This window comes from Micropterus salmoides, unplaced genomic scaffold, assembly GCF_014851395.1.
Source record: "Micropterus salmoides isolate LMB-PRFRI ecotype aquatic unplaced genomic scaffold, ASM1485139v1 Ms_hic_scaffold_13, whole genome shotgun sequence".
Lineage (NCBI taxonomy): Eukaryota > Metazoa > Chordata > Actinopteri > Centrarchiformes > Centrarchidae > Micropterus > Micropterus salmoides.
This window is the reverse complement of record NW_024040374.1, coordinates 28,055,648-28,075,634: the sequence shown is the minus strand read 5'-3', so window position 1 is coordinate 28,075,634 and position 19,987 is coordinate 28,055,648. Positions and strand designations below refer to the sequence as shown.

General features: G+C 40.9%; 1 protein-coding gene across 1 annotated transcript; it reads right to left on the bottom strand.

The window, feature by feature from the left end:
• Window positions 1–8,360: 8,360 nt before the first annotated feature.
• Window positions 8,361–19,190, bottom strand: lmo4b (LIM domain only 4b). Its single transcript, XM_038716748.1, has 5 exons — window positions 18,732–19,190; window positions 16,915–17,155; window positions 12,219–12,315; window positions 11,471–11,626; window positions 8,361–9,298 (listed from the first exon to the last, which is right to left on the bottom strand). The coding sequence occupies exons 2-5, from the start codon at window positions 17,148–17,150 to the stop codon at window positions 9,290–9,292; spliced, it is 498 nt and encodes a 165-aa protein (XP_038572676.1). The 5' UTR covers window positions 17,151–17,155; window positions 18,732–19,190; the 3' UTR covers window positions 8,361–9,289.
• Window positions 19,191–19,987: the final 797 nt, after the last annotated feature.

Sequence of the window (19,987 nt, the reverse complement as noted above, 5' to 3'; positions counted from 1 at the left end):
TGTGTGTGTGTGTGTGTGTGTGTGTGTGTGTGTGTGTGTGTGTGTGTGTGTGTGTGTGTGTGTAAAGGGCAGAGACAGAGAGATCTTACAAAGATCCTTCTCCATTCCTTTTAATTGCAAAGATAATGCTATATCACACAGTCCTTTGCTGAGACAACTGGCAACTTGATTTAGTGCTCTTTAATGGCTTCAATTTTGAAGACACTGACATTCCTTATTTCTGCTGGTACTGTTGAGCTGCTCATCTAGCCAAGAAGTAACTAATAAAATAATGCTTTTTTTGTGCTTTCCTTTAGAAAAAACTTGGATGCATGCAGATTTTTTTTATATTACTTCTCATTTATTATCAACAGTTTAACATGATCAAAAGTTGTAGGAGTCACAAAAATCACTGTTAAACCTACTGAGTTGGTGTCTTGGGTGCTAACCAGAGGCTAATGCTAATACTAAACTTCCAGCTAACAGCTGCTCAGTCACCACAGGCTGGGTAGCTGGGTCAGTCAACGGAGAGCACTGCTGCTGTTGCGGTAATTTCCACAATGTCCAGACACGACATTCCTACTTCTTTCTGAATCAATTTACTGATGGAATTGAAATATAGAAAGATTCTGCTGATAGAGTTGCATGTCAGTATTTGTGCATCACTGTATCTCTTTCAATTGAGCAGGTGTTTTCATCAGCTGGAGCAGCTATAATGAAAAATCCGATCACCCAATCATGCAGCTAAGCTCTGCTTATTATCTTAAAGGGGGAAGTGTACCAATTTTACACATCAAAGTCTGTTTACAGGTCTTGGGGAGTAGCATTACATATGTGAACAAAGTTGCCTTTTGTGGCTCCAGAGGGAGCTGTATGAAGTCTGATAAATCGCCTCAAGTGTCACTTGAGTCCACACTGGTTGGGTTTGAAGACTACACATTTGAAAATGAGAAAAATCTGGGGGTGTGGAGGTGATCAGCAGTGGGTTTACCAGACCAGACAGGAAAGAAGCTTGAGGCTACTTTAGCCGCTACTAGCATAACACACCCAAATCTCCAAACAGTCAGCAATTGATTTACAATGTGGGTAATGTGGGCGCCAGATTTTCTCTGGTTCTCCGACTGGAGTCCGACAGGATTCCGACAGTGAGAAATATAGACGAAAGATCGATGTAACGTATTCTATGATTAGTCTGTACCAGCAATTTAACGCTAAAACTGATGCCTTTTTCCTGATACGAGAAAAATTGGGTTAGACTATTTATAAATTAATCTAATTTATCTGATGAAGTGAGGCAATATTTGCCATATTTAAATAGCAAATAGCAACAGTAAGGTACTCATTGTTAACACTTGCACATTCATGAAGTTCCTTGAAATTTACAGTCCTTCTTCTTTTCCTACACAGAATTTGTGTAGCGATGCTGCAGGCACAGAGGGGCTAAAATCAATCCACAGGATACCCGCTCTGCGCTTTATTTTAGGATGGATAAACAACAGCATTTGGTGACCTTTTGGTGTTCTTATGGGGGATTTAACCCCCTGCTCTGCGCTGCACCATGCTGGTGGCTCCAGCAGACATGGAGCATGATGCGTGCTGGAACTCAGATTGGGATTTTTTTTCTGCAGGCATCACAGGACGCCTGCGCAAAAACTATGATATCACCCGTTGAGGTCCTCTGATTCACCGGACAGCGCAAGACCCCAAGTCTGACAGCGTTCTCGGCTCATCATCCAGAGTCACAGACAGTGTGTAGGAGTCTACTGTGTGGTGAGTGTGTGAGAGACAGAAACAGAGGGGTGAGGGGGGGCAGGAGCAAACTCTTCACTCTCTGTAGGACTCTGTGTAAGATGCTTTCAACAGCAGGCAAACTGGTTCTGCACTTACTGTGAGAGGAAGCTCTGAGTGTTTAGAGTACTCAGCCCACTTAATGCATTATTATTGTTACTACATTCTTGAGGAGAATGGGGGAAAATGGAACAAGGAATGCTTTTCAAGAGTCAAACCAGTAAAAGGGTGTGTGTGTGTGTGTGTGTGTGTGTGTGTGTGTGTGTGTGTGTGTGTGTGTGTGTGTGTGTGTGCAGCGAGATAAACACAACATGAGTGTTGAATATCTCATTCCTTTTGTATTTATGTTCATTTTTTCAATAAAGTCTCATAAAAGCATTCTGAGCCCAGATGTCATGTTTGTAATATTCTCTAGTGAAATAAACATTTAAGTCAATGGAGAAAGAGTGGCTCCCATTCCTTTTGTGTATTTATTTTTTCAGTGAAAAAGATGATGCAGTCACTTGATTATAAACCGATTAAGTTTCTTCATCTTATAATAGTTGTTCCTGATAACGTTATGATATGGAATTTCTGTTTGTTTGTTTTTTGGTTGTTGTTTTTTTGGGGGGCATTTTCCGCAGACAGGAATGGGAGGGGATGACATGCAGCAAAGGGCCCGGGCTGAACTCAAACCCTGGCCGCTGTGGTAAGGACTCAGCCTTGATACATGGTACCAGGTGAGCATGTTCTGTTTAAGAAAAAAGGAAAAGTTGTATTTTTGACATTTAAAAAAAAAATCTGAAATAAAGTTTCCCATGTTAAAAGATGTATTTATTTGTTGTTTCTTTTTTTCAGCAAACAGAATGTTAACAATTTCCACTTTCAGTAAATGTGGCTTTAAGAAGATAACAGTCCTGAGGGCAGGAGGTGCCTTGTTTCTCTTGTTGCATTACAAGTGCATTTCCACTGCGAAGGACATCTGAGCGTAAAGTGAGCCTCTTTTCATCAGAAGGCAAGCCTTTTAACAGTAAAAAGCGAAGCTTTAATAGTGCTCCTTGGACCAGAGTTCACAGCATACATAATGGAGAGGATAGAGTTACCTGCTACTTAAGGCCAAACACGACATGCCAATAATTGCCTTACCAATATTTGCATGTCCCTCTCTGTGTTATTGAACACCTTGCTAAGTAACTTAGCTCCCTGGCCCAGGCACTATTTAAAGTTGTTTGCTGATTCCACGGTGGGCTGAAACAAGACAATTATGAACCACATTTCACACCATTATGGTGTTTTAAAGGGGCCTCAATTTTCATTGAAAGCTTGGGTTCTGACCGGCTGGATACCATGCTCATGTATCAACATCTATAGATGGTCTAGACCTGAAAATAAGATTAAGATACAGCATTTATTGTTTGGTATGTTAGACAGAGCAGTACTCAACTAGTAAACCTACAACTTAGTAAAGTTAGTAGTAAATACCTTTGTTTTGCCCTATAATCATGATAATCTGGGAAAACTGGAGTGTGTGTTGAAATGCATCACTTGCCCAGGTTTTGTCAAAACCTGATAAATGGTTTATGAGATACAAGTGAACAAAGGAACAGACAAAACCCCTTGGACCTAATCAGTGTAATTACAGAAATGCTGGAACGCAATGGTGAGATGCATCATTTTCACAGGTTTTGGCAAAATCTGATCGAGACCGGCCAAGGAAACAGATGGATGGATGAGCAAATGAAGGAACAAATAAAGAAATGAAAGTTGAGTGATGGTATGGAGGAAGTTGTGTTTAAGAAACGCAGGGAATGGATAATATATCATGTATTTGTTTTAAATACATTCTAGGAAACACATGATAACATGAAATGAACAATCTTGTGAGGCTGCAGCACTGTAATAATAACAAGATAAATAAGAGAAACTCTACTTAGTTAGCTTTCTGCTGTAGCTATTCTACAGCTTTTAGCATAACAAAATGTTTTAAAGGCCCTGAAAACTTACTATCTTGGTAACCTTCTTCTGATCTAGTTCCACATGAAAACATTTTCCAACAGTTTACATTCATTTAACGAGACAGATTTTCTGTAGTCTTTTGGGTTTTGCGTTTCTCGTTGGTTTGTGGGCAGGGCTTAGTTGGAACAAGGTGAAGTCATATTTTTCGTGCAACAACTGGGGTTTAGCAACATTTGAATTAAAACAGAATGACAGTTGTGGGGTTATTTTCTTCATCAGGACCAAAGGTGAAATACAGATGCAGCTAGTTAAGCAAGCTAACTAGCTCCACAAACGGCCGTTAGCTCCACCGTCGCATCCAAATATGGTTGCAAAAAATCAACATGGCGGCGCCCTATCGGCCAAACTCGAGGCTTCAAAACGGCAGTCCACAAACCAACGGGTGACGTCACAATGACTATGTTCTTATATACAGTCTATGATCAGGACCCACACTGCTGAAGCAGAGTAGGCAGGGTTTTTGAGTGTTAAACTCTTAATAAATAACATCTAAGGATATTTATTTTCTCTTTTTTGTAGGCAAAATAACAAACTTTTACATCTTCAACTTGGAACTATGTTCCTCAAATTGGCTAAAGTTAGCTACGACACCAGCAACCAAGTTAACTAAATGCCAACCATTTATTAAAAAGCATATTAACATTTAATCACATTCAGCAGCCTTTTTGCCTTCTCTAAAGTTTGTTGAAGACTCAAAGAATATCTGCCTTCTTTCCCTCACAAACGTTTATAATCACAGCTTAAGCCCAAAATTATTTTGTCATTTCTTACAAATGTTACTCCTTTGTGGATGGAAAACTGTCAAGATGTGTGTCCTGTTCTTTTCATTCATCAAAACAACATAAAATATACCAAAATAAAAAGCATTCAGCACAGTTGCAAGGCTGGAGTTGTAGTTCTTTTGTATGGTACCAGCATACGGTTCACTACCTTCATATTGTTTCATCTAATTCATAGCTATGGGCTCTGAGCGTCACAAAATGTTTAACATTACTGATTTGCAATAATCCTTTGGAAAATGATGATTTATTGTTTTTTTGTACTTTGCCACCAACAGATGGCCTTATGCACGATTTTTTATCCTTATAGCCTTGCACCATTTTCAAAGATAGCCAGCCATCAAACAGACATGAGAATAAGCACACTCTCCTCTAAACAGTGGAAGAAGTAAAAGTACAAATAAGCGAATAGCACCACTGTGCTGCCAAGCTGCTGTTTCACCATGAGATATGTTTCGGTATGTAGACAGTTTTTCAAATGGATGGCGGGATAATATAATATATAATAACTTAATGTTCAGAGGAGCCTTTTGGTTCCGTTCATGAATTTGAAAGCACTGAGGCCTGTGGACTTTTAAAAAAGAAAAGGAAGGAGTTTCAGACAATTTTCCCAGATCTTCCCAGGTCATAAACCCTTTATGGTGTCCAATAGATAAATCTATAAAATGTGTTGAAGTTATTATCATGGAGCATCTGTATATCATGTATATTTTTTCTTGATGCTGCAAACAAAAATAGAGAAAACTATTTTGGCAGATTTCTGAATAAAGTTCCTCGGCTTGCTCAGCCAATCTCGCAGAACACATCTACTCTTATATAATGAAAAAAAAAAAACAATCGCAGCGAGACGAGTGATGATCAAAAACTTGCGGCTGAACGAAGACATAAACTAATTACAAATAAATGCAAGGTGACTAATCATAAGTAATCCAGTTGTGGTGCATCAGCAGACTCCCCAGTGAGAGCAGGAAGGAGCTGGAGTTGAAGCAAAGTGATTTCCCTCAGGCAGACATGCCATTTAAGTGTGCTTCATTGTTGTGGGTGAGATCCATTAGCCCTCACTCTGGTTTGCCACATCAAAGCAGATTTTCACATATTGATTATATGTAAATAGTGTTTCATTTTTTTTTAAATAACTTTAGCGAGTCTGGAACTGAGCTTTTTTACTTGTTCAATAAGTTGATTTTGAGAAGGGAAACATATGAATTATGTGTCTGTGTGTCACACCGTGTCCAGCTTATGTATATTTGTGCGTATGCCATGTGTTTATGTGTGCATGGATGTGTGTAAGTAAACAGCTTAATGAAAGCAAGCGGATTTCATAATGTAAAAGGCCAACGTTAGTGTAGAACGAAGTAGTGTTGTTATGATGTGGATTACTGAGGTCACTTAAAGCAAAATCTAACCCCAAATCAACTTAAAGGATAATTCAAAATCTGATACTCAAAGGCTTCTTTTGGCCTGAGAGTCATTTAATAAGCAGGTGAAAGTGGAGTGTGTGGTCTGGTTCTCTGGTCATCACCTACCAAACATCAACCCTGGATGACGACTCTAACACGTTTCATAATTCATACTGAAATCATCCTAAAAGACCTTAAATCAAATGCAGCGGGTAAGCTCAATGAGGATGATGTTTTTGAAGCATTTTGCTGTCATTTAAGTATTAATGCTGACTACATTTTGATGTTTACATAGCTATTCCTCCAAAATTCCAGTTGTAAGTGGTTCATACAACCTCCAGCCAAAGCTCCATTTAAATGTCACGTGAAAAAGCCGAATTATCCCTAGAGTTTATTTTATTTTTTGTAAATCTGACCATATTGCTTTTGTGCATTTGCAATGAGATGCAGCTGCAAGAGTGAGGTTTTGAAGTTCAATATGACAGCAATAATGTTTCTGAACCACATCGCATGTAGTGTTTGGGTGCCAAAGTGAAACAATATTTGTAGAATTTATTTAGGTTTTTAAAAAATATGCATCTATCATTCAAACTCAAATCTTTCATTTGCTAAATAAAAATCATTGTTTCTCTTTCTGTTGGTACCATGGTTTGCTGAGGTTGGGCTTGGCCTTTTTGCGCACCTGAACTCTTCTAACGCATCTATAACAACTGAGTCAGGCTAGAAACCTGGGTGTAGTCTTGGACTCAGATCAACATTTTAGCAGTCATATTAAATTAATTAAACCATCAGCCTTTTATCATCTACAAAGTATCGCTAGACTAAGGAGGCGCTTGTCAACACCTTGAAATGTTAATCCATGCAAGTTAGGCAACTACAACTTATCCAAAATGCAGAGTAAATGATATTACTGACATGCTTTCTTTGTCTGTATGAACCTTCTAAATCACTGAGGTCTTGTACTCAGGTCTGCTGTCTGTTCCTCGGTTCAGCACAGAGCACAGGAAGCTGCATTTTGTCACTATGGAACACATTACACAAATTTGCCAATTATCTTTGGCACTGTTCAGATCCAAACTCAAAACCTACCTGTTCACTGCTGCCTATAATTAAACCGACGTCCCCGCTTTATTATTTACTCTTTATTGATCGTCTCATTTCAGTGTTTTAATGTACCAATAAATTGCCTTGCCTTTTTCACAGCAGACATTTTGATTTGTCATAGCAGGACAGGTGTTGCTAATAGCGTTAACGATGGCTCTCTTCAATTCACGTGTCCCAATGAGCTATGACCGTGTGACAGTGAGCCAGCGTGCACAATACCAGGACCCTGAAACTGAATCATTCCCTTTCATTTTTAGATCTGTGCTTTTCCTACTGTGACATGTCTAAATAGCTTTTGTAAAAAACCCTGCCTGGTTTACACCAGTCAGATGTAAATAAAGACCTACTGCATGTTGACTCATATATAACCTACTCAAAGGATGAATCTGAAATTGCTGATATTTTGGCAAAATATATATAGATTTCATTAGCTGTAGACAGATCCACAGTAATTCAAAGTTCAGTGTCCTCCAACACTGACAACCTGTGAAAAGACTTCTAGGACTTAGGTTTCAACATTTAGGACTCACCATGTTAAGGGATATACGCTGGGAGATGATTTCAGAATCATTGGAATTCAATTCAATCAGATCAGTTTCTTTGAGCTTAGCAAGAATTTCAGAGCATTTAAATTCTGTTTTAAAACACAAGTCTGTTTACACTTTAGGCCTGTTCCCTCCTCTATTTGAGCAGATTTTTTGCAGCCTTATCCTGTACAGCGGCATTGTTTCAGCGACAGCGGCGAGCTCATGAGGGGCCCAGACTCCACAGATAAGCGCATCAGCCATTACCGGGTTCCTCCTTCAGACCTATTAGGTCTTGCAAGGACTTCAAACACCAATTTGTTCTGCAAATAGCCCATTCAATTTGTGCCTGCCAAAGAGAGACACCTCTCTCCCTCTCTGCAGTAATTGAATCTTCAAAGGGACATTTTCCTCTATTTCTGTCAGGTATTAGAGTGATGAATAGCAAATGGCCATTTGAACAGAAAGAGAGGATACATGTTTATCCATTTTCAGTTAAGACACTCATCATGCTCCTTGATGATTGCTAGGCAGGAAATTGAATGGCAGCACAGCAGGATCTTCAATGGACAGATAAGTCATGCACTAAATATCAGGCATTTGCATGGAAAGATAAATTCTTGGGCACTTGGTAAATGGGATCTTGTAATAATTATGTAATTCAGACATAAATAAATGCTTAATTGTTAAAAACAAGGGAGTCAAGACATTATCACAAGTGTGTGGAAGTTTAGCAAATGATAACAGAGTACACATTCTGAAGCTTTACAATGAATCTGAGGAGGCTTTTAAATGTTTAATATTTTTATTAATTAAATACACCATACTGGAGCAAATGTCTCGGAAAATATCACAAATAAATTTCTCTTTCATTCAGCATTTATATGTTGGTGATGATCTCTACATTACTGACTATGAGCAAATTTCTTCAGTTTGCCATGGGTTCAGGTTTCGAGGGGAGGAGGGAGGAATGGAGCTGGGTGCGGAGGGTCAGATGTACTGTAGCCACGCCTGGACAACAACATTTACATGCATACTGTACATACATGGTAGTTTTATAAATACACCAACAGAGTGTTCATGATTTGTATTCCACAAAAAGCCACAGATTTTTTTTAAAACCCCATCTTTATATATATATGACAAAAGAAAAAAAACACATTCCCCTTTGACAACACTTAAAATATATAAAGTGGAAACACCATGTTGTTGGGAAATAAGAATAGAAAAGGAAGAGAGGAAAAATGAAAAGGTCCCGGTTTCCCCCCAAATGTCTTTAAACAAATATGCAGAGTTAAAAGTCTGCATGTTTTTAACCTCATCTTCAATCTAGTCTTTTTCTCTTCCCTCACTTCAGTCACAACATCCTCTTGTGTCTTATTTTATTTTCTCTTCCTGAAGAGTCCCCTTGGATTCTGATCAGTCTCCTTTTTTAAAATTTATTCCAAGGTCATGGAGTCCTCAGTGTCCCGATTCAGGTGCGTTAAGTGCAAGTATCCACCCATATTTGGGGAAAAGCCGAGGTTGAAGGCTGAGCGTTGGACATGTGTGGCAGAAATAAAAGTCAGGTTACTGGTAAGATGGGTGGAGGATTCCTTCAGGGCAGAGGGCCTGGGTGCACAGCTAAAAGGCTGGGGTGCTGCTGATCCACGTTGTCTCGGGTGACAATGAGTAAGGGCTAAAATGAAGGCACACATCCTGCTTCCTGCACTGCTCCCGCCTAACACACCTGAATAGAGGGAGATAGAGAATAAAAACACTTTTGAAATGTAGATTAACAATTCACAAAATGCTATAAATGCTTCAGCCTGACACACCAACTTTCCACCAGCTCCAGCGTTTAATTTATTGATCAGCCAGGCTTTGAAAACCATCTGGTGCCCCATTTACTTTGCATTAACTTAAAAGTGCATCCATGAAGCGATTCTCTTTGGTATAATTATAACGGTGCCCTAACTGCAGGAAGTGTTCAGTCCTGTTTTTTTGCTTGTTTTTCCCCTTTATGATGTTAAGGGGCGATTTACTTTTCCCTTCATCCCTCAAATCACTAGGAGGGCTTCAGTCTATTAGTAATTGCAAACTCCTACTTGGGGGCTAATTAAAGTGACTGACGCTGGGAGGGTCTCAGTCCCCTGGGTCAAAGCAGCTCCGTCTGAGAGCGGTAATTTGTCTGTTCTTAACAAAGAGATTAGGAAGAAGCTGGGAAGAAAGCTTCATAAATGATTATCACGGACACCAATTATGTCGCAGCAGAATAGCACATAATCAAAACAATGGTCAGCAGATAACCCTGCGTTTCTGTATGAGCAGTGACTGCTTCATTTTCTCTCTGCTAAACCAGCCTGTGTTTCTATATTCAATCTATGTTGTACTGTAGAAGATACATGAGGTATATTGATTTTGAGAGCTGTTATACTACTGTACCTCTGTGTTATTTGAGGCCATCCAAAGTCTGTTGGAGCAATGGAGTATGTGCGTGTGATAAAGTGCTTCAGTGGCAGGATAATTCTCCTTATTTCACTCACGGAGATAACAAAAGCATGCGGAGACTGTTCCCACTGAGCGATGTGTCTCTGTTTATTTAATAATTCTCTCTCTGCTATAATTAAAGCACCAGGGCCAATATTCAGATTGCATTTTAGCATCAATAATTCAGCGGTTTTCACTACAATTGATGTTAGCGCATAAATAAACAATGAGGCCTCATATTTACTACACCAGCCATGCTACAAGAGACATGGAGGGAGGGAGTAAGGACTTAAACAGACATTTAAAATTAAGCTAGATAATGCAGCGGCTTTCAATTTAAATGTGAGGAGCTCTAAGAGCTCTAAGAGCTGATTTGTAGAAGTGACAAGCCCTTAAAAGGCCTGTGACGTGGAGGGTGAGGGGGGGGGGCCTTAATGGAGTTCTACCTCTCCTCTACTCACAAAACCACTCAAGGTGAAATGCATGCTCCCAACAATATAATTCCTCTTTCAGTCAGACTCTGACACACTCCAAACACCTCCCATATCTCTCTGTGTGCTGTGTGTGCAGACAAGGTATCAATAAAGCTCCTTGTTGTGAGGCAAAAATGATTATATCTCCTGCGGGCAGAATGAAGCTATCCTGAAGAATGAAGTTATCCTTGGTATATGATTAGGCCTTCTGTTTTGCTTTCACTGGAAGCATCAAGATCAAATCAGGGAAAGCCATGATGACAGCTTTCATGATATACTGGCTGCTGCAGCTTGCTGTCTGTGTTCAACCTCGGGTCCTGGATACATATTTTGGCCTTGGAGTAATAACTTAGCCCAGGTGATCCCAGTCTTGTTGATACAGTAGTCAAATGTTGTTTTAAACACTCTGTATTAATGGCAGCAGATGTCATTTTTCAGCACAATTGCAAGTCTGGCTCGGGACAGCAAATAAATTCAAGATAAGTCAAATATGTATCTGTTTATAACAAACCGAGTGTGAGGACAGCAGTACAAAAAAAAAAAAAAATCATTTTCACATGTTTTGTGCTGACGGTTAATACAGATTTTCTGAGTGCGTGTCCTCCAACAAGAATGATGGAAAAATCCATTGGCTGTCTAAAAATAAAATTCATCTCTGCTCTGTAAGATTTAATATCCACTGCATGCCTTGCAGTGAAGTTGAATCGACGACATCAATATAAACAGAGTGAAAAATGTTGGGGTGAAAATTACAGATGTTTTTCTTTTCCTGCTAATGACTCCAACTGACTGATGACAGGCTTTTACTGACTTGTCCTTTACTTTGAAGTTATCAGCCTTCTGCCCCGTTTAATACTTATACCAATAAGAACTCCAGAGCATCAGTCTCATCCATCAGAGAGCCCCCGCCGTGTTTCAACAGGGCAGAGAGCAGGGACAGAGTTTGGAGGGGGTCTTACCTTCTGGTCGGGCAGTAGTGGGTTCGTCTGCAGTGAACTCAAATGGCCGTTGATGAGTGCTGTGGGTCTGTCGTGTTCGCAGAACAGGCTGCCGTTGATGTAGTGGAACCGATCCCCGGGGACGAGCCGGTTCCGGCAGGTGGAACATGTGAAACACTGTGGTGGGGGGAGAGAACTGATCACAACCAGGCTGAGTACTCAATCCTATTATGTAATAACACTTTAGAGCGAACACACATGCTTGTGAAGACCGACATACACGCACTTCTGCACGACTGTGTGTGCAGGTGTTGGCGCTGGGTAAAGGTGGAAAACTAACAACTAATTAACAGCAACTTGGGGCTTATCTTGAATAATTGATTAATGGTTTGGTCGATAGACTGTCAAAAATAATTAAAAATGTCCATCAGTTTACTTAGGCCCGGGTTGACATAATCAAATGTCCAGTTTTGTCCGTTTACTATCACATCCGACAAAGAAAAGCAATATTTCTCACAACTGAGAAGCTGAAGCAAGGTGGTGAATTTTTGCGTAAAAAATTACTTTACCGATTAATGATCAATTTAATATAACTTTATTTAATTTAAGTGAGGGCCACTGTATGCAGCCGCTCGCAACTCAAATCAACAGATACATACACAATAGGTAAAGAAAAACTCTGTTGATCACAAGGTTGTACACTTAAAAAGTGTGCGTAGCATCCTTAGTTTATCCAGTTCAAAGGTTCATAGAGGAATCTTGAGTTTACCTTGAGGTGGTACACGTTGCCCTGTGCCCTCATTACCAGTTCACTGGCTGGAATGGATTGTCCACAAGCGCTGCAAGCTCCACTGTTTCCAAATAACCTGATAGAAAGGAAGACGAAGAAGAAGAAGAAGAAGAAGAGTTACTATAGAACCACTGTATGCATCTGCGTAGACTTAGTCTTGTGTAATGGGCCGTGGCATCCACACTTTTGTCTGTTAAGCATGTGACTGAGTGAAAACTATATTCAGTGCTAAGTTCACGATTCCCCAGCTCCATTTCTAACTTGAAGGGAAAACATACAGATGAAAAAAAAAAGAAGAGGGGGGAGAAACAGAATGAAGAAATAGAAAACCATCACAGTATCGACAGACAAATGAATCCTCCAGCACCCTGCTCTCCGCAAGCATCTAGAACTGAAACTGCATATTACTTTTGGTACACATTTTTTGCAACCTAATAATAACCTGGAACATAAGCAATCAGGACCTAAGAGGATTAGATTGTACGTCCAGGCGGAGACATAGTGCTTTTGCCATTAGGACTCCTGTGAATGCTCTGTCAGTGCCGTGTTTCCATTAGAAACCCGTAGCTACTCGGGTTGATATATAATGTGCATGGGTTAACCTTTTCAATCATGGTGTCAACACTTTAGATTTGCTTCTGCTCATCTCTTTCGTCCCTAACCTTCTCTCTCTCTCTCTCTCTCCCTCTGCCTCTTGATAATGAAATGCTTGCTCCAGCTTCCCTTCTATCTTCCTTCTGAGTCCACAATTTAGATTACTTCATCTCGGTGAGCAGCAAACTGAATGAAATTTCGATTTGAGCAGAAAGTAATTTACTGGGATCTGGACCCATTTGTCATCATATCTCACCGGGTGTTTGCTCTATCACTGCACTTTTCCTAAGCAATCAAATAAGACCACGGCATCTGACATACTCCGCAGAGAGGGGGAGAGAGGGGTGGGGAGAGAAAGGGATAGGGGGGAGTGGTTAACATTGGTGTGTGTGCATCAAATGAAGTTGTTTGGCTAAAAAAAATAAATAAATAAATAAAAAACAAGAGCAAAGTGTTGTAAGGATTACATTTTTTCTGTTCAGACATTCTTCAGGGCAATTTTATGAAAAGTATTTAACAAATTCATGCTGAGACAGAGCGAGGGAATAAATGTTTCTAACATCCCAACCATAACCCAAGCCGTTGTTAGATATATTGACGAGCAAACAAGCCAGAGCTCTTTGCAAAGGGACACAGAAATGGCTTTCAATAAGACAGCCTAGGCAGAAGCAAATTTTGTCTTGGCATCATTTGGAAAGGCGCCATCAAAACTCAATTTCAGAAACTAATTAACTGGAGACTGCCGTCACAACACTGCCAATTCTCTGCTTTCACTGGGACAAACGTGATAGTGGAAATGAACGTATAGGCCGTGCTTTAAGGCTCTTGTGCTTGTGCAACGTGTAGAAAACTACGCTCCTCTCACGCAAAGGTGTTTCTGCACATCAAAGCAGCCTTGTTTTAAAATTCAAACTTTGCTCAAATTGAAAACCATGTTCCTCATCTTTGTGTCGAATTTATTCCTCGGGGAGTTTCCTCTGTGTGAATGCTTTGGAGAGGTGTCGAAACAAAGACTTCAGGACGGTTTCACCGCAACCTTTTAAATGAAACGCCGTCCAACGTGTGCAACTCATAGCAGGTTAATTATTTTACCAGGGGATAGCTCTTGATAGTATTTGATTTAAGGAGCCAAAGCCTTTAGGTGCTCAATTAAGTTGCTATATTGGTTTGAACTTGGGCTCTAATGGCCTCACTCTACCAGTGAACTAACGTGCTGAGGTAAAGTGGACACCCTGGGTCAGTATAATTAAGGCCAAGGGACCCTTTAATTGCAGTGACACATCTGGTTTCAGCTTTCTTCCTCCTGCAGAAATCAGTGGTTCGTTCTATGTTTCTGGAGTATGGCTTTATCTTGATTTATCTGTTTTCTTCCCCCGTCGATCCGACTTTGCTACAGCCAACGTGTCCGATTAAATTAAATAACAAACAAAGAAAAAAAAAAAAAAAAAACACATTTGGAGCTGTCTGTTGTCTATGTAGGCAATGACTATTGGATTTCATTTCAGCAGTGACTGCCAGGTGAAATATAGCATGGCTTGGTGCTAGGCTGTCTGGTAAATGCAGACCTCATTCACCAAGGCCTTTGAGTAGGGTAAAATTACCCCACAACAATGATTTCTGCAACACAGTCCATTAAAAATGCCTCTCTACATCAGCAGCCAAAGCACCTTAAAAGCACTAGGCCATATTGATACTGAAGCGGGGCTTTGCATAATGGCAAGAGCTGCATTAGAGAAAAGGGTGGAGGGGTGGGGAGATTGCGAGGATGAGGGAGGGTGCATGGATCTGTGTTGTGTATGTGCATGTGTTTTGGGAAGAGGGGGATGGGGAGGTGTGTGTGTGTAAGGGTGGAGGGTGGGTGGGTGGGTGGGTGGTGGTGGTGGTGGTGGGGTATCAGCCAAATTACACTTGGTTAATTCAGAGTAACAGATCTGGCCCCAAGTGAATTGAAGGCCTTGAATTAATTCTGTTATGACAAATCAAGATAAACGTTTCCCCTAAATTGCATGCGATTTAATTAATTTCTGAGATCCCGTTTTTTTTTTTCCCCTGGCCTAATAGTTCACATTCTCTTGTGCTGTCATAGTGCTTGAGTGGGCAGACTTCAAAGTGATATTAAATAACCAACTATTAGATTTACCTCACACGTTCTATTGGAAAAGTGCCATTTAATTACCTAGGCTTATTCAATTAAGGGGACAGCATTCTCCCTGAATCCAGCAGCCACAAGTAAATTAATTCTCCCTCTACTAGCAGCCCACAGAAATAATATCACCTCCAGCTTAAAACAACATGATCCCCACAGCAAACGCAACTTTGGCTTCAAGTTTGACATTAACGCTTGGTGGCAGCGGTGCATGGAAAACCGGGATGGTGCTTGTCCTGTGATGTTTGGGAGTATTCTTACTTGATTGATGGGAGATGGTTATCATCCCAGGCCAGGCATACATCCCATTATAGCTGTGATGTAATGCGTTTCGACTCCTGATCAATCACATGAGCATTTTCATATCAGCTGTTTTAATATGAGTTTCGAGCTAGAGCTTAAAATGTGTGCAGTTTAGCAGTCTATTACAAAAATGAGTCTGCCCCTTTAAGATGAGGGGGAAAAAACAGCGGCAAATGGCCTTCGCAATAATCCCTCTTCTCTATCTGTCTTTCTCTCTTGCTCTCTCTCAAAAGCCAATTTGGTTAATTAAATGTTTTGTTTGCAGTGTGGCTCTCATTCATTTCGGACACGTCATTGGGAGCGGATACAAGCCAGGGACCAGATCTCATTAGATAAAACCCATCAGGACTAAAGGAAATGGAGGGGGACTATAATTAAAGCATTTAATTGTGTAGACTCACTGTCAGATGTTTTTTTCCCCCCGCTCCTACCTTTATCTCTACAGAGATCTCATGGTTCCATAATATGCGTTTTAGCTCTTCCACCAAGCATGCTCTCATTACAAGTGGAAAGGTGTATCCACATTTTCCCCCTTCCAATTCTAATTACGTTATAGTCCCATTATGAATGAAGTACCCCATTGACTTCCTCATCCTTTTTATGAGGTGGGTGTGAGAGCGCACAGGCGCACTTTAGATTTTGAATTATAGGTGCAGATTAAATAGCAGTGTTGCATGTTCATGTTGACTGTAGTGCAGTTCCATCTTTCAGATTATTAATGCAAGAGATATTAGCTGTACCCAAACACAGATACACGAATTGAATGTGTCTTAATTTACGAAAACTGAAATATTTTACTCTAAACCATGTCTTGCATGGATATAAAAGTGATCTGATGTCTTAAAGGATAATAATCAAGACAGTTAATTAATAAGGTTAAAATCAATACCATTCCTGCGCCCCAGGGTGATTCAAGAAAGTATCTGAACTTTTACAAAACCGTGCCTTGTGCCGTCACATCAGACTCCTCTGCACTACCAGAATGAGAGTGTCATCAATGAGCTCTGGTTGGGTGTCTGGCACACACCTACTAGAATATTTAAAAAGGCTCTCTTTGCTAATTAAATTGTACTTTTCATAGAAAAGATTTTTTTTTTTAAATCAAACGGTGCCAACACAAACAGTGTACAAATATCTTGCAGAGCACACATAAATCTTACAAGACCAATTTTCTGTCCCTCAGTTGACCATGAACAGCAAACAGGACAAACATGCAGAACAACTCCTTTGCTTTGCGCTCTGTAAACATGCCAGCATGTTTGACCTCTTCCAGGGTAGACCAGGGAGACTTCAACCAGGATACTTTAATGAACACTGATGATGTTAGTACAATTTGAGACACATGTTCCGCAGAAACACACGCAAACCTACTGATCGTTGCATGACCAGCAAAGACCTCTTGTTAACGGAGTCCTGTTTTTGTCGGTTTCTGACTTGATTTAATATATTTCCTTAATATACTCCAGGACTTTTAAAAATCAGATTTCTGAGAAACACAATTTTCTTAAAAATTCATCCAAGATGTGAATTGCCTAACGTATACAGTAACATTAGAACAGCTATTACTTCACTTAATCATAATGATCTCCTGAAAATTAGTGCTTATCTCAATAACCCAGGTCTTTTCCTCACCTGATATAGTCATTTCTACAGAGGATCATGCCACTTTTTGTGTAGCACGATGTGCCGATTTCGCCCAGCTGGGCCTGGCAGCAGGAGCACTTGAGGCATCGGCTGTGCCAGTAGCTGTCCATGGTGTAAAGGAGGAAACGGTCTGCGATCTTGCCCCCGCAGCCTGCACACCGCTTCCAGGACAGAGAACCTGTGCCCACCGGTGGTGGCTGGCTGCTGCCTCCGGGATTCACCATTGTCCCTAAAAACACAAACAGAAGAGATTATGTAAACAGTCCGCTGGTGGTGCACGTCACAACCAGAAGCCTGCTGTTCATACTTTTACCGGGCAAGTACTGTTTTGAATACAATCAAGTCAGGACCTGGGAAGGGTCACAGGGCTGTGTTGGATTCCTATACAACAGTGTGATATGGTCACTTATACCACACAAGCCAACATATCAATTAGAACATTTTAAATTTCAGCCTCTTGAACACCTTGTTGCATCAGCGTGGTGTTTGAACGGCTGCAGACTGCAAATTGTACCAAAGCACAAGAGCTGATCTCATAAAGGGAACAGTTCTGAGTCCTGTTCTGCTACAAGAGAGCTACAAGTCATTTGAGAACTAATCTGCCCTTGATCTCCGTCTTATCCCCGTGCTGTTGCTTCATTGGACCTCTCATGATGAATGTCTGTTAACTGATAACACCGGGAGCCAAAGGGGCAATTATGCAGCAGGGACTTTTGTTGAGATGTCCTAAGAAATTCTAAATAGCACAATACTTCACTGCCTGAATAGCTGGGAGGTGGTGGTTATCGTAAAACACAAAGGAATACTGTATGAATAGGCTAGTACAGAACTGGCTTCAAACTGACATGTGAAACAGTTTGGCTTTTTGGTTCTGTGTTTACCAACACCCAATGCTGGCCACACCTTTGACCTGAGAGACGAATATGATCTGTCCTGCAACCAAAAACCAATATTTATCAGCACCTTAACAGGACACATGGCCCTGAGGCACCACAGCCCAGCTGTAATGATACTAACTGTTCTAATCTAATGCAATGCAGGCATTTGTTTCACCTACAAAATTAATGTGGGTTCTTTTAAATGTAATCCTCTCCAATTTGGGCAGGCAGACTACGTGGATAAAGCTAAATCTTTGTTGAAAGACAGGTAGGCTAATTAGAGTTGGGGAAGGGGTGGGGGGGTTGCACACAGACTAGCATTCAGTAAGCCCATTAGCGATGGCTCTTAGGGACAAACCACAGCGTACCTTAGTGCTGATTAAATCTAAAAGGAGATGAATCAAAAGGCCGACCTGAAAGTGACTCCCTGGATAAACAAGACGGACCATCGTCAAGTTTCATTCAGAGAGGAGTCTTTTTTTCTCCGCTGAGAGATGGAGGGGACGGGAGGGGAGGGGGTGAGGGGGGGTGGCTTTTAACTTAAATGGGCTAACTCAAGTAATTACACGGGCAGGCAATTTGGGCGCAGAGACCAAGTCGTGGAAATAGAAGAGAGAGAGGGGGGAAAAAAACCTATCAGGCAGCCATGTGCTACAACGTCCTGTCTGCTTTGAAATGGAAAATAAAAGAAATGTAGCATCACATTTGCGTTTTTGCGGAAATTCGTGAATAGGGGATAAGGAGGAGGAGAATAATGTCGCAATAATAACACAGACTATCTCCTAAAGAGAGACATAACGTTACCAGAAAGACACAAGTAGAAGCGACGATGCTAGTTTACAGTGCCAACTAGCTATAATTAGAGATTAAAACAGACATTTTACAGAGTCACCATGCAACATAGTTGTAATAACAGCGAACACCCACCTCGTTTGTCTCTTTTAAGTGTAATGGCTGGAAAGTTAATGACTTGAAGTGTAGGTAGGTAAACAGGTAGGCGACAACAGTCCCAAAAAAGTACAGGTAAAACGCGGGCGCACTATCGCGCGGGGTCGGCCTCCAGCTCCGAGCGACTGCCAACCTCAGCGAGGACTTGAGCTCGGGTATTCACTGGCAACGAGCGGAGTGCAGAGCAAATGGAGTTATCAGATAGTATTTCCACCGGATGGCTCCCGTTTTACTGTTGCTGCTTTAGTGCTCTTTTTTTCGCTCGAACGAAAGGAGTCCATTGCAAGACGTAATTAGATGTCTACGCATGCCATAATTCCCTCAAATGGAGAAATGCGTGTTTTGGTAAAAGAAAGGTGAGAACGAGGCTGGCAGAGAGGCTGTAATTGACTGTCCTCCAGTCTGCTCTCTGGGTCCCGTTAGCTGCTTGTTCTACATGTGTCGCTGACAGGAAGAAACCTCCAGTAAAAACCCCTTTTAGTCGCGTGACGAAGGTGCCGCCTCAGCCAATCAGCGCGCATTCCATTTAAGAGGAATAACAAATCCAGCCAATCAGAGGTAGGTGAGATTGACTTAGACACACAAACGGATGGAAACGGAGGTGCAGGATAGAGATGAACCGGAGAGGTGCGAAAGAAACTGCAAAAAGAGACGAGTGTCAAATATACACAGTTAAACACTGACAGGGACAGTCTGGAGAGGCTGCGAGGAAATCCATATAATAGGCATATTAGTGGGTGTCCTGTAATTAATTGCAATACTAGGCTACATGTGTCATGTGTTATCTTCTTTCATCCTCTATAATGCTCGTAAAGGGAATGGCTGTGATAGCTGAATAGAATCTTAATAAAACTGATGGACCTCCTTTTTGACTGGTTTCATAGAAGAGCAGACTGAATATTTTCTGTATACTAGCTGCATGGCAACATATGGTAAGCTACATTCATCTCACGTCTGAGTTTAATTAGTTGACATTCAATAACTACTTAGTTTACCGAGGGTGACTCCAACCTCTGTGAAATATCAAGGCCTAATAGCTGCGTAGTGGCGCCATCGTCTGTCACTGAAAATAATCGCAGCAAGGCCTGCTGTCGTTTACAACCTCGTTAAGCCTCAGGTCATTGGTTTCAACACCTATTAAGGCTAATCTGCAAGACCTCGATTTGGCTGAGATCCTTTAATTCATTCAGTCTTACAGTTTTAGTGTTTCATCATCATGTGAGACTTGAAAGACC

Coding starts and splice junctions, on each gene's coding strand:
- lmo4b (XM_038716748.1), bottom strand. CDS start 17,150: ATGGTGAATCCCGGAGGCAGCAGCCAGCCACCACCGGTGGGCACAGGT. Junction 12,316..16,914: donor TGTAGAAATGACTATATCAG/GTGAGGAAAAGA, acceptor CCTTTCTATCAG/GTTATTTGGAAACAGTGGAG. Junction 11,627..12,218: donor GCAACGTGTACCACCTCAAG/GTAAACTCAAGA, acceptor CCCCCACCACAG/TGTTTCACATGTTCCACCTG.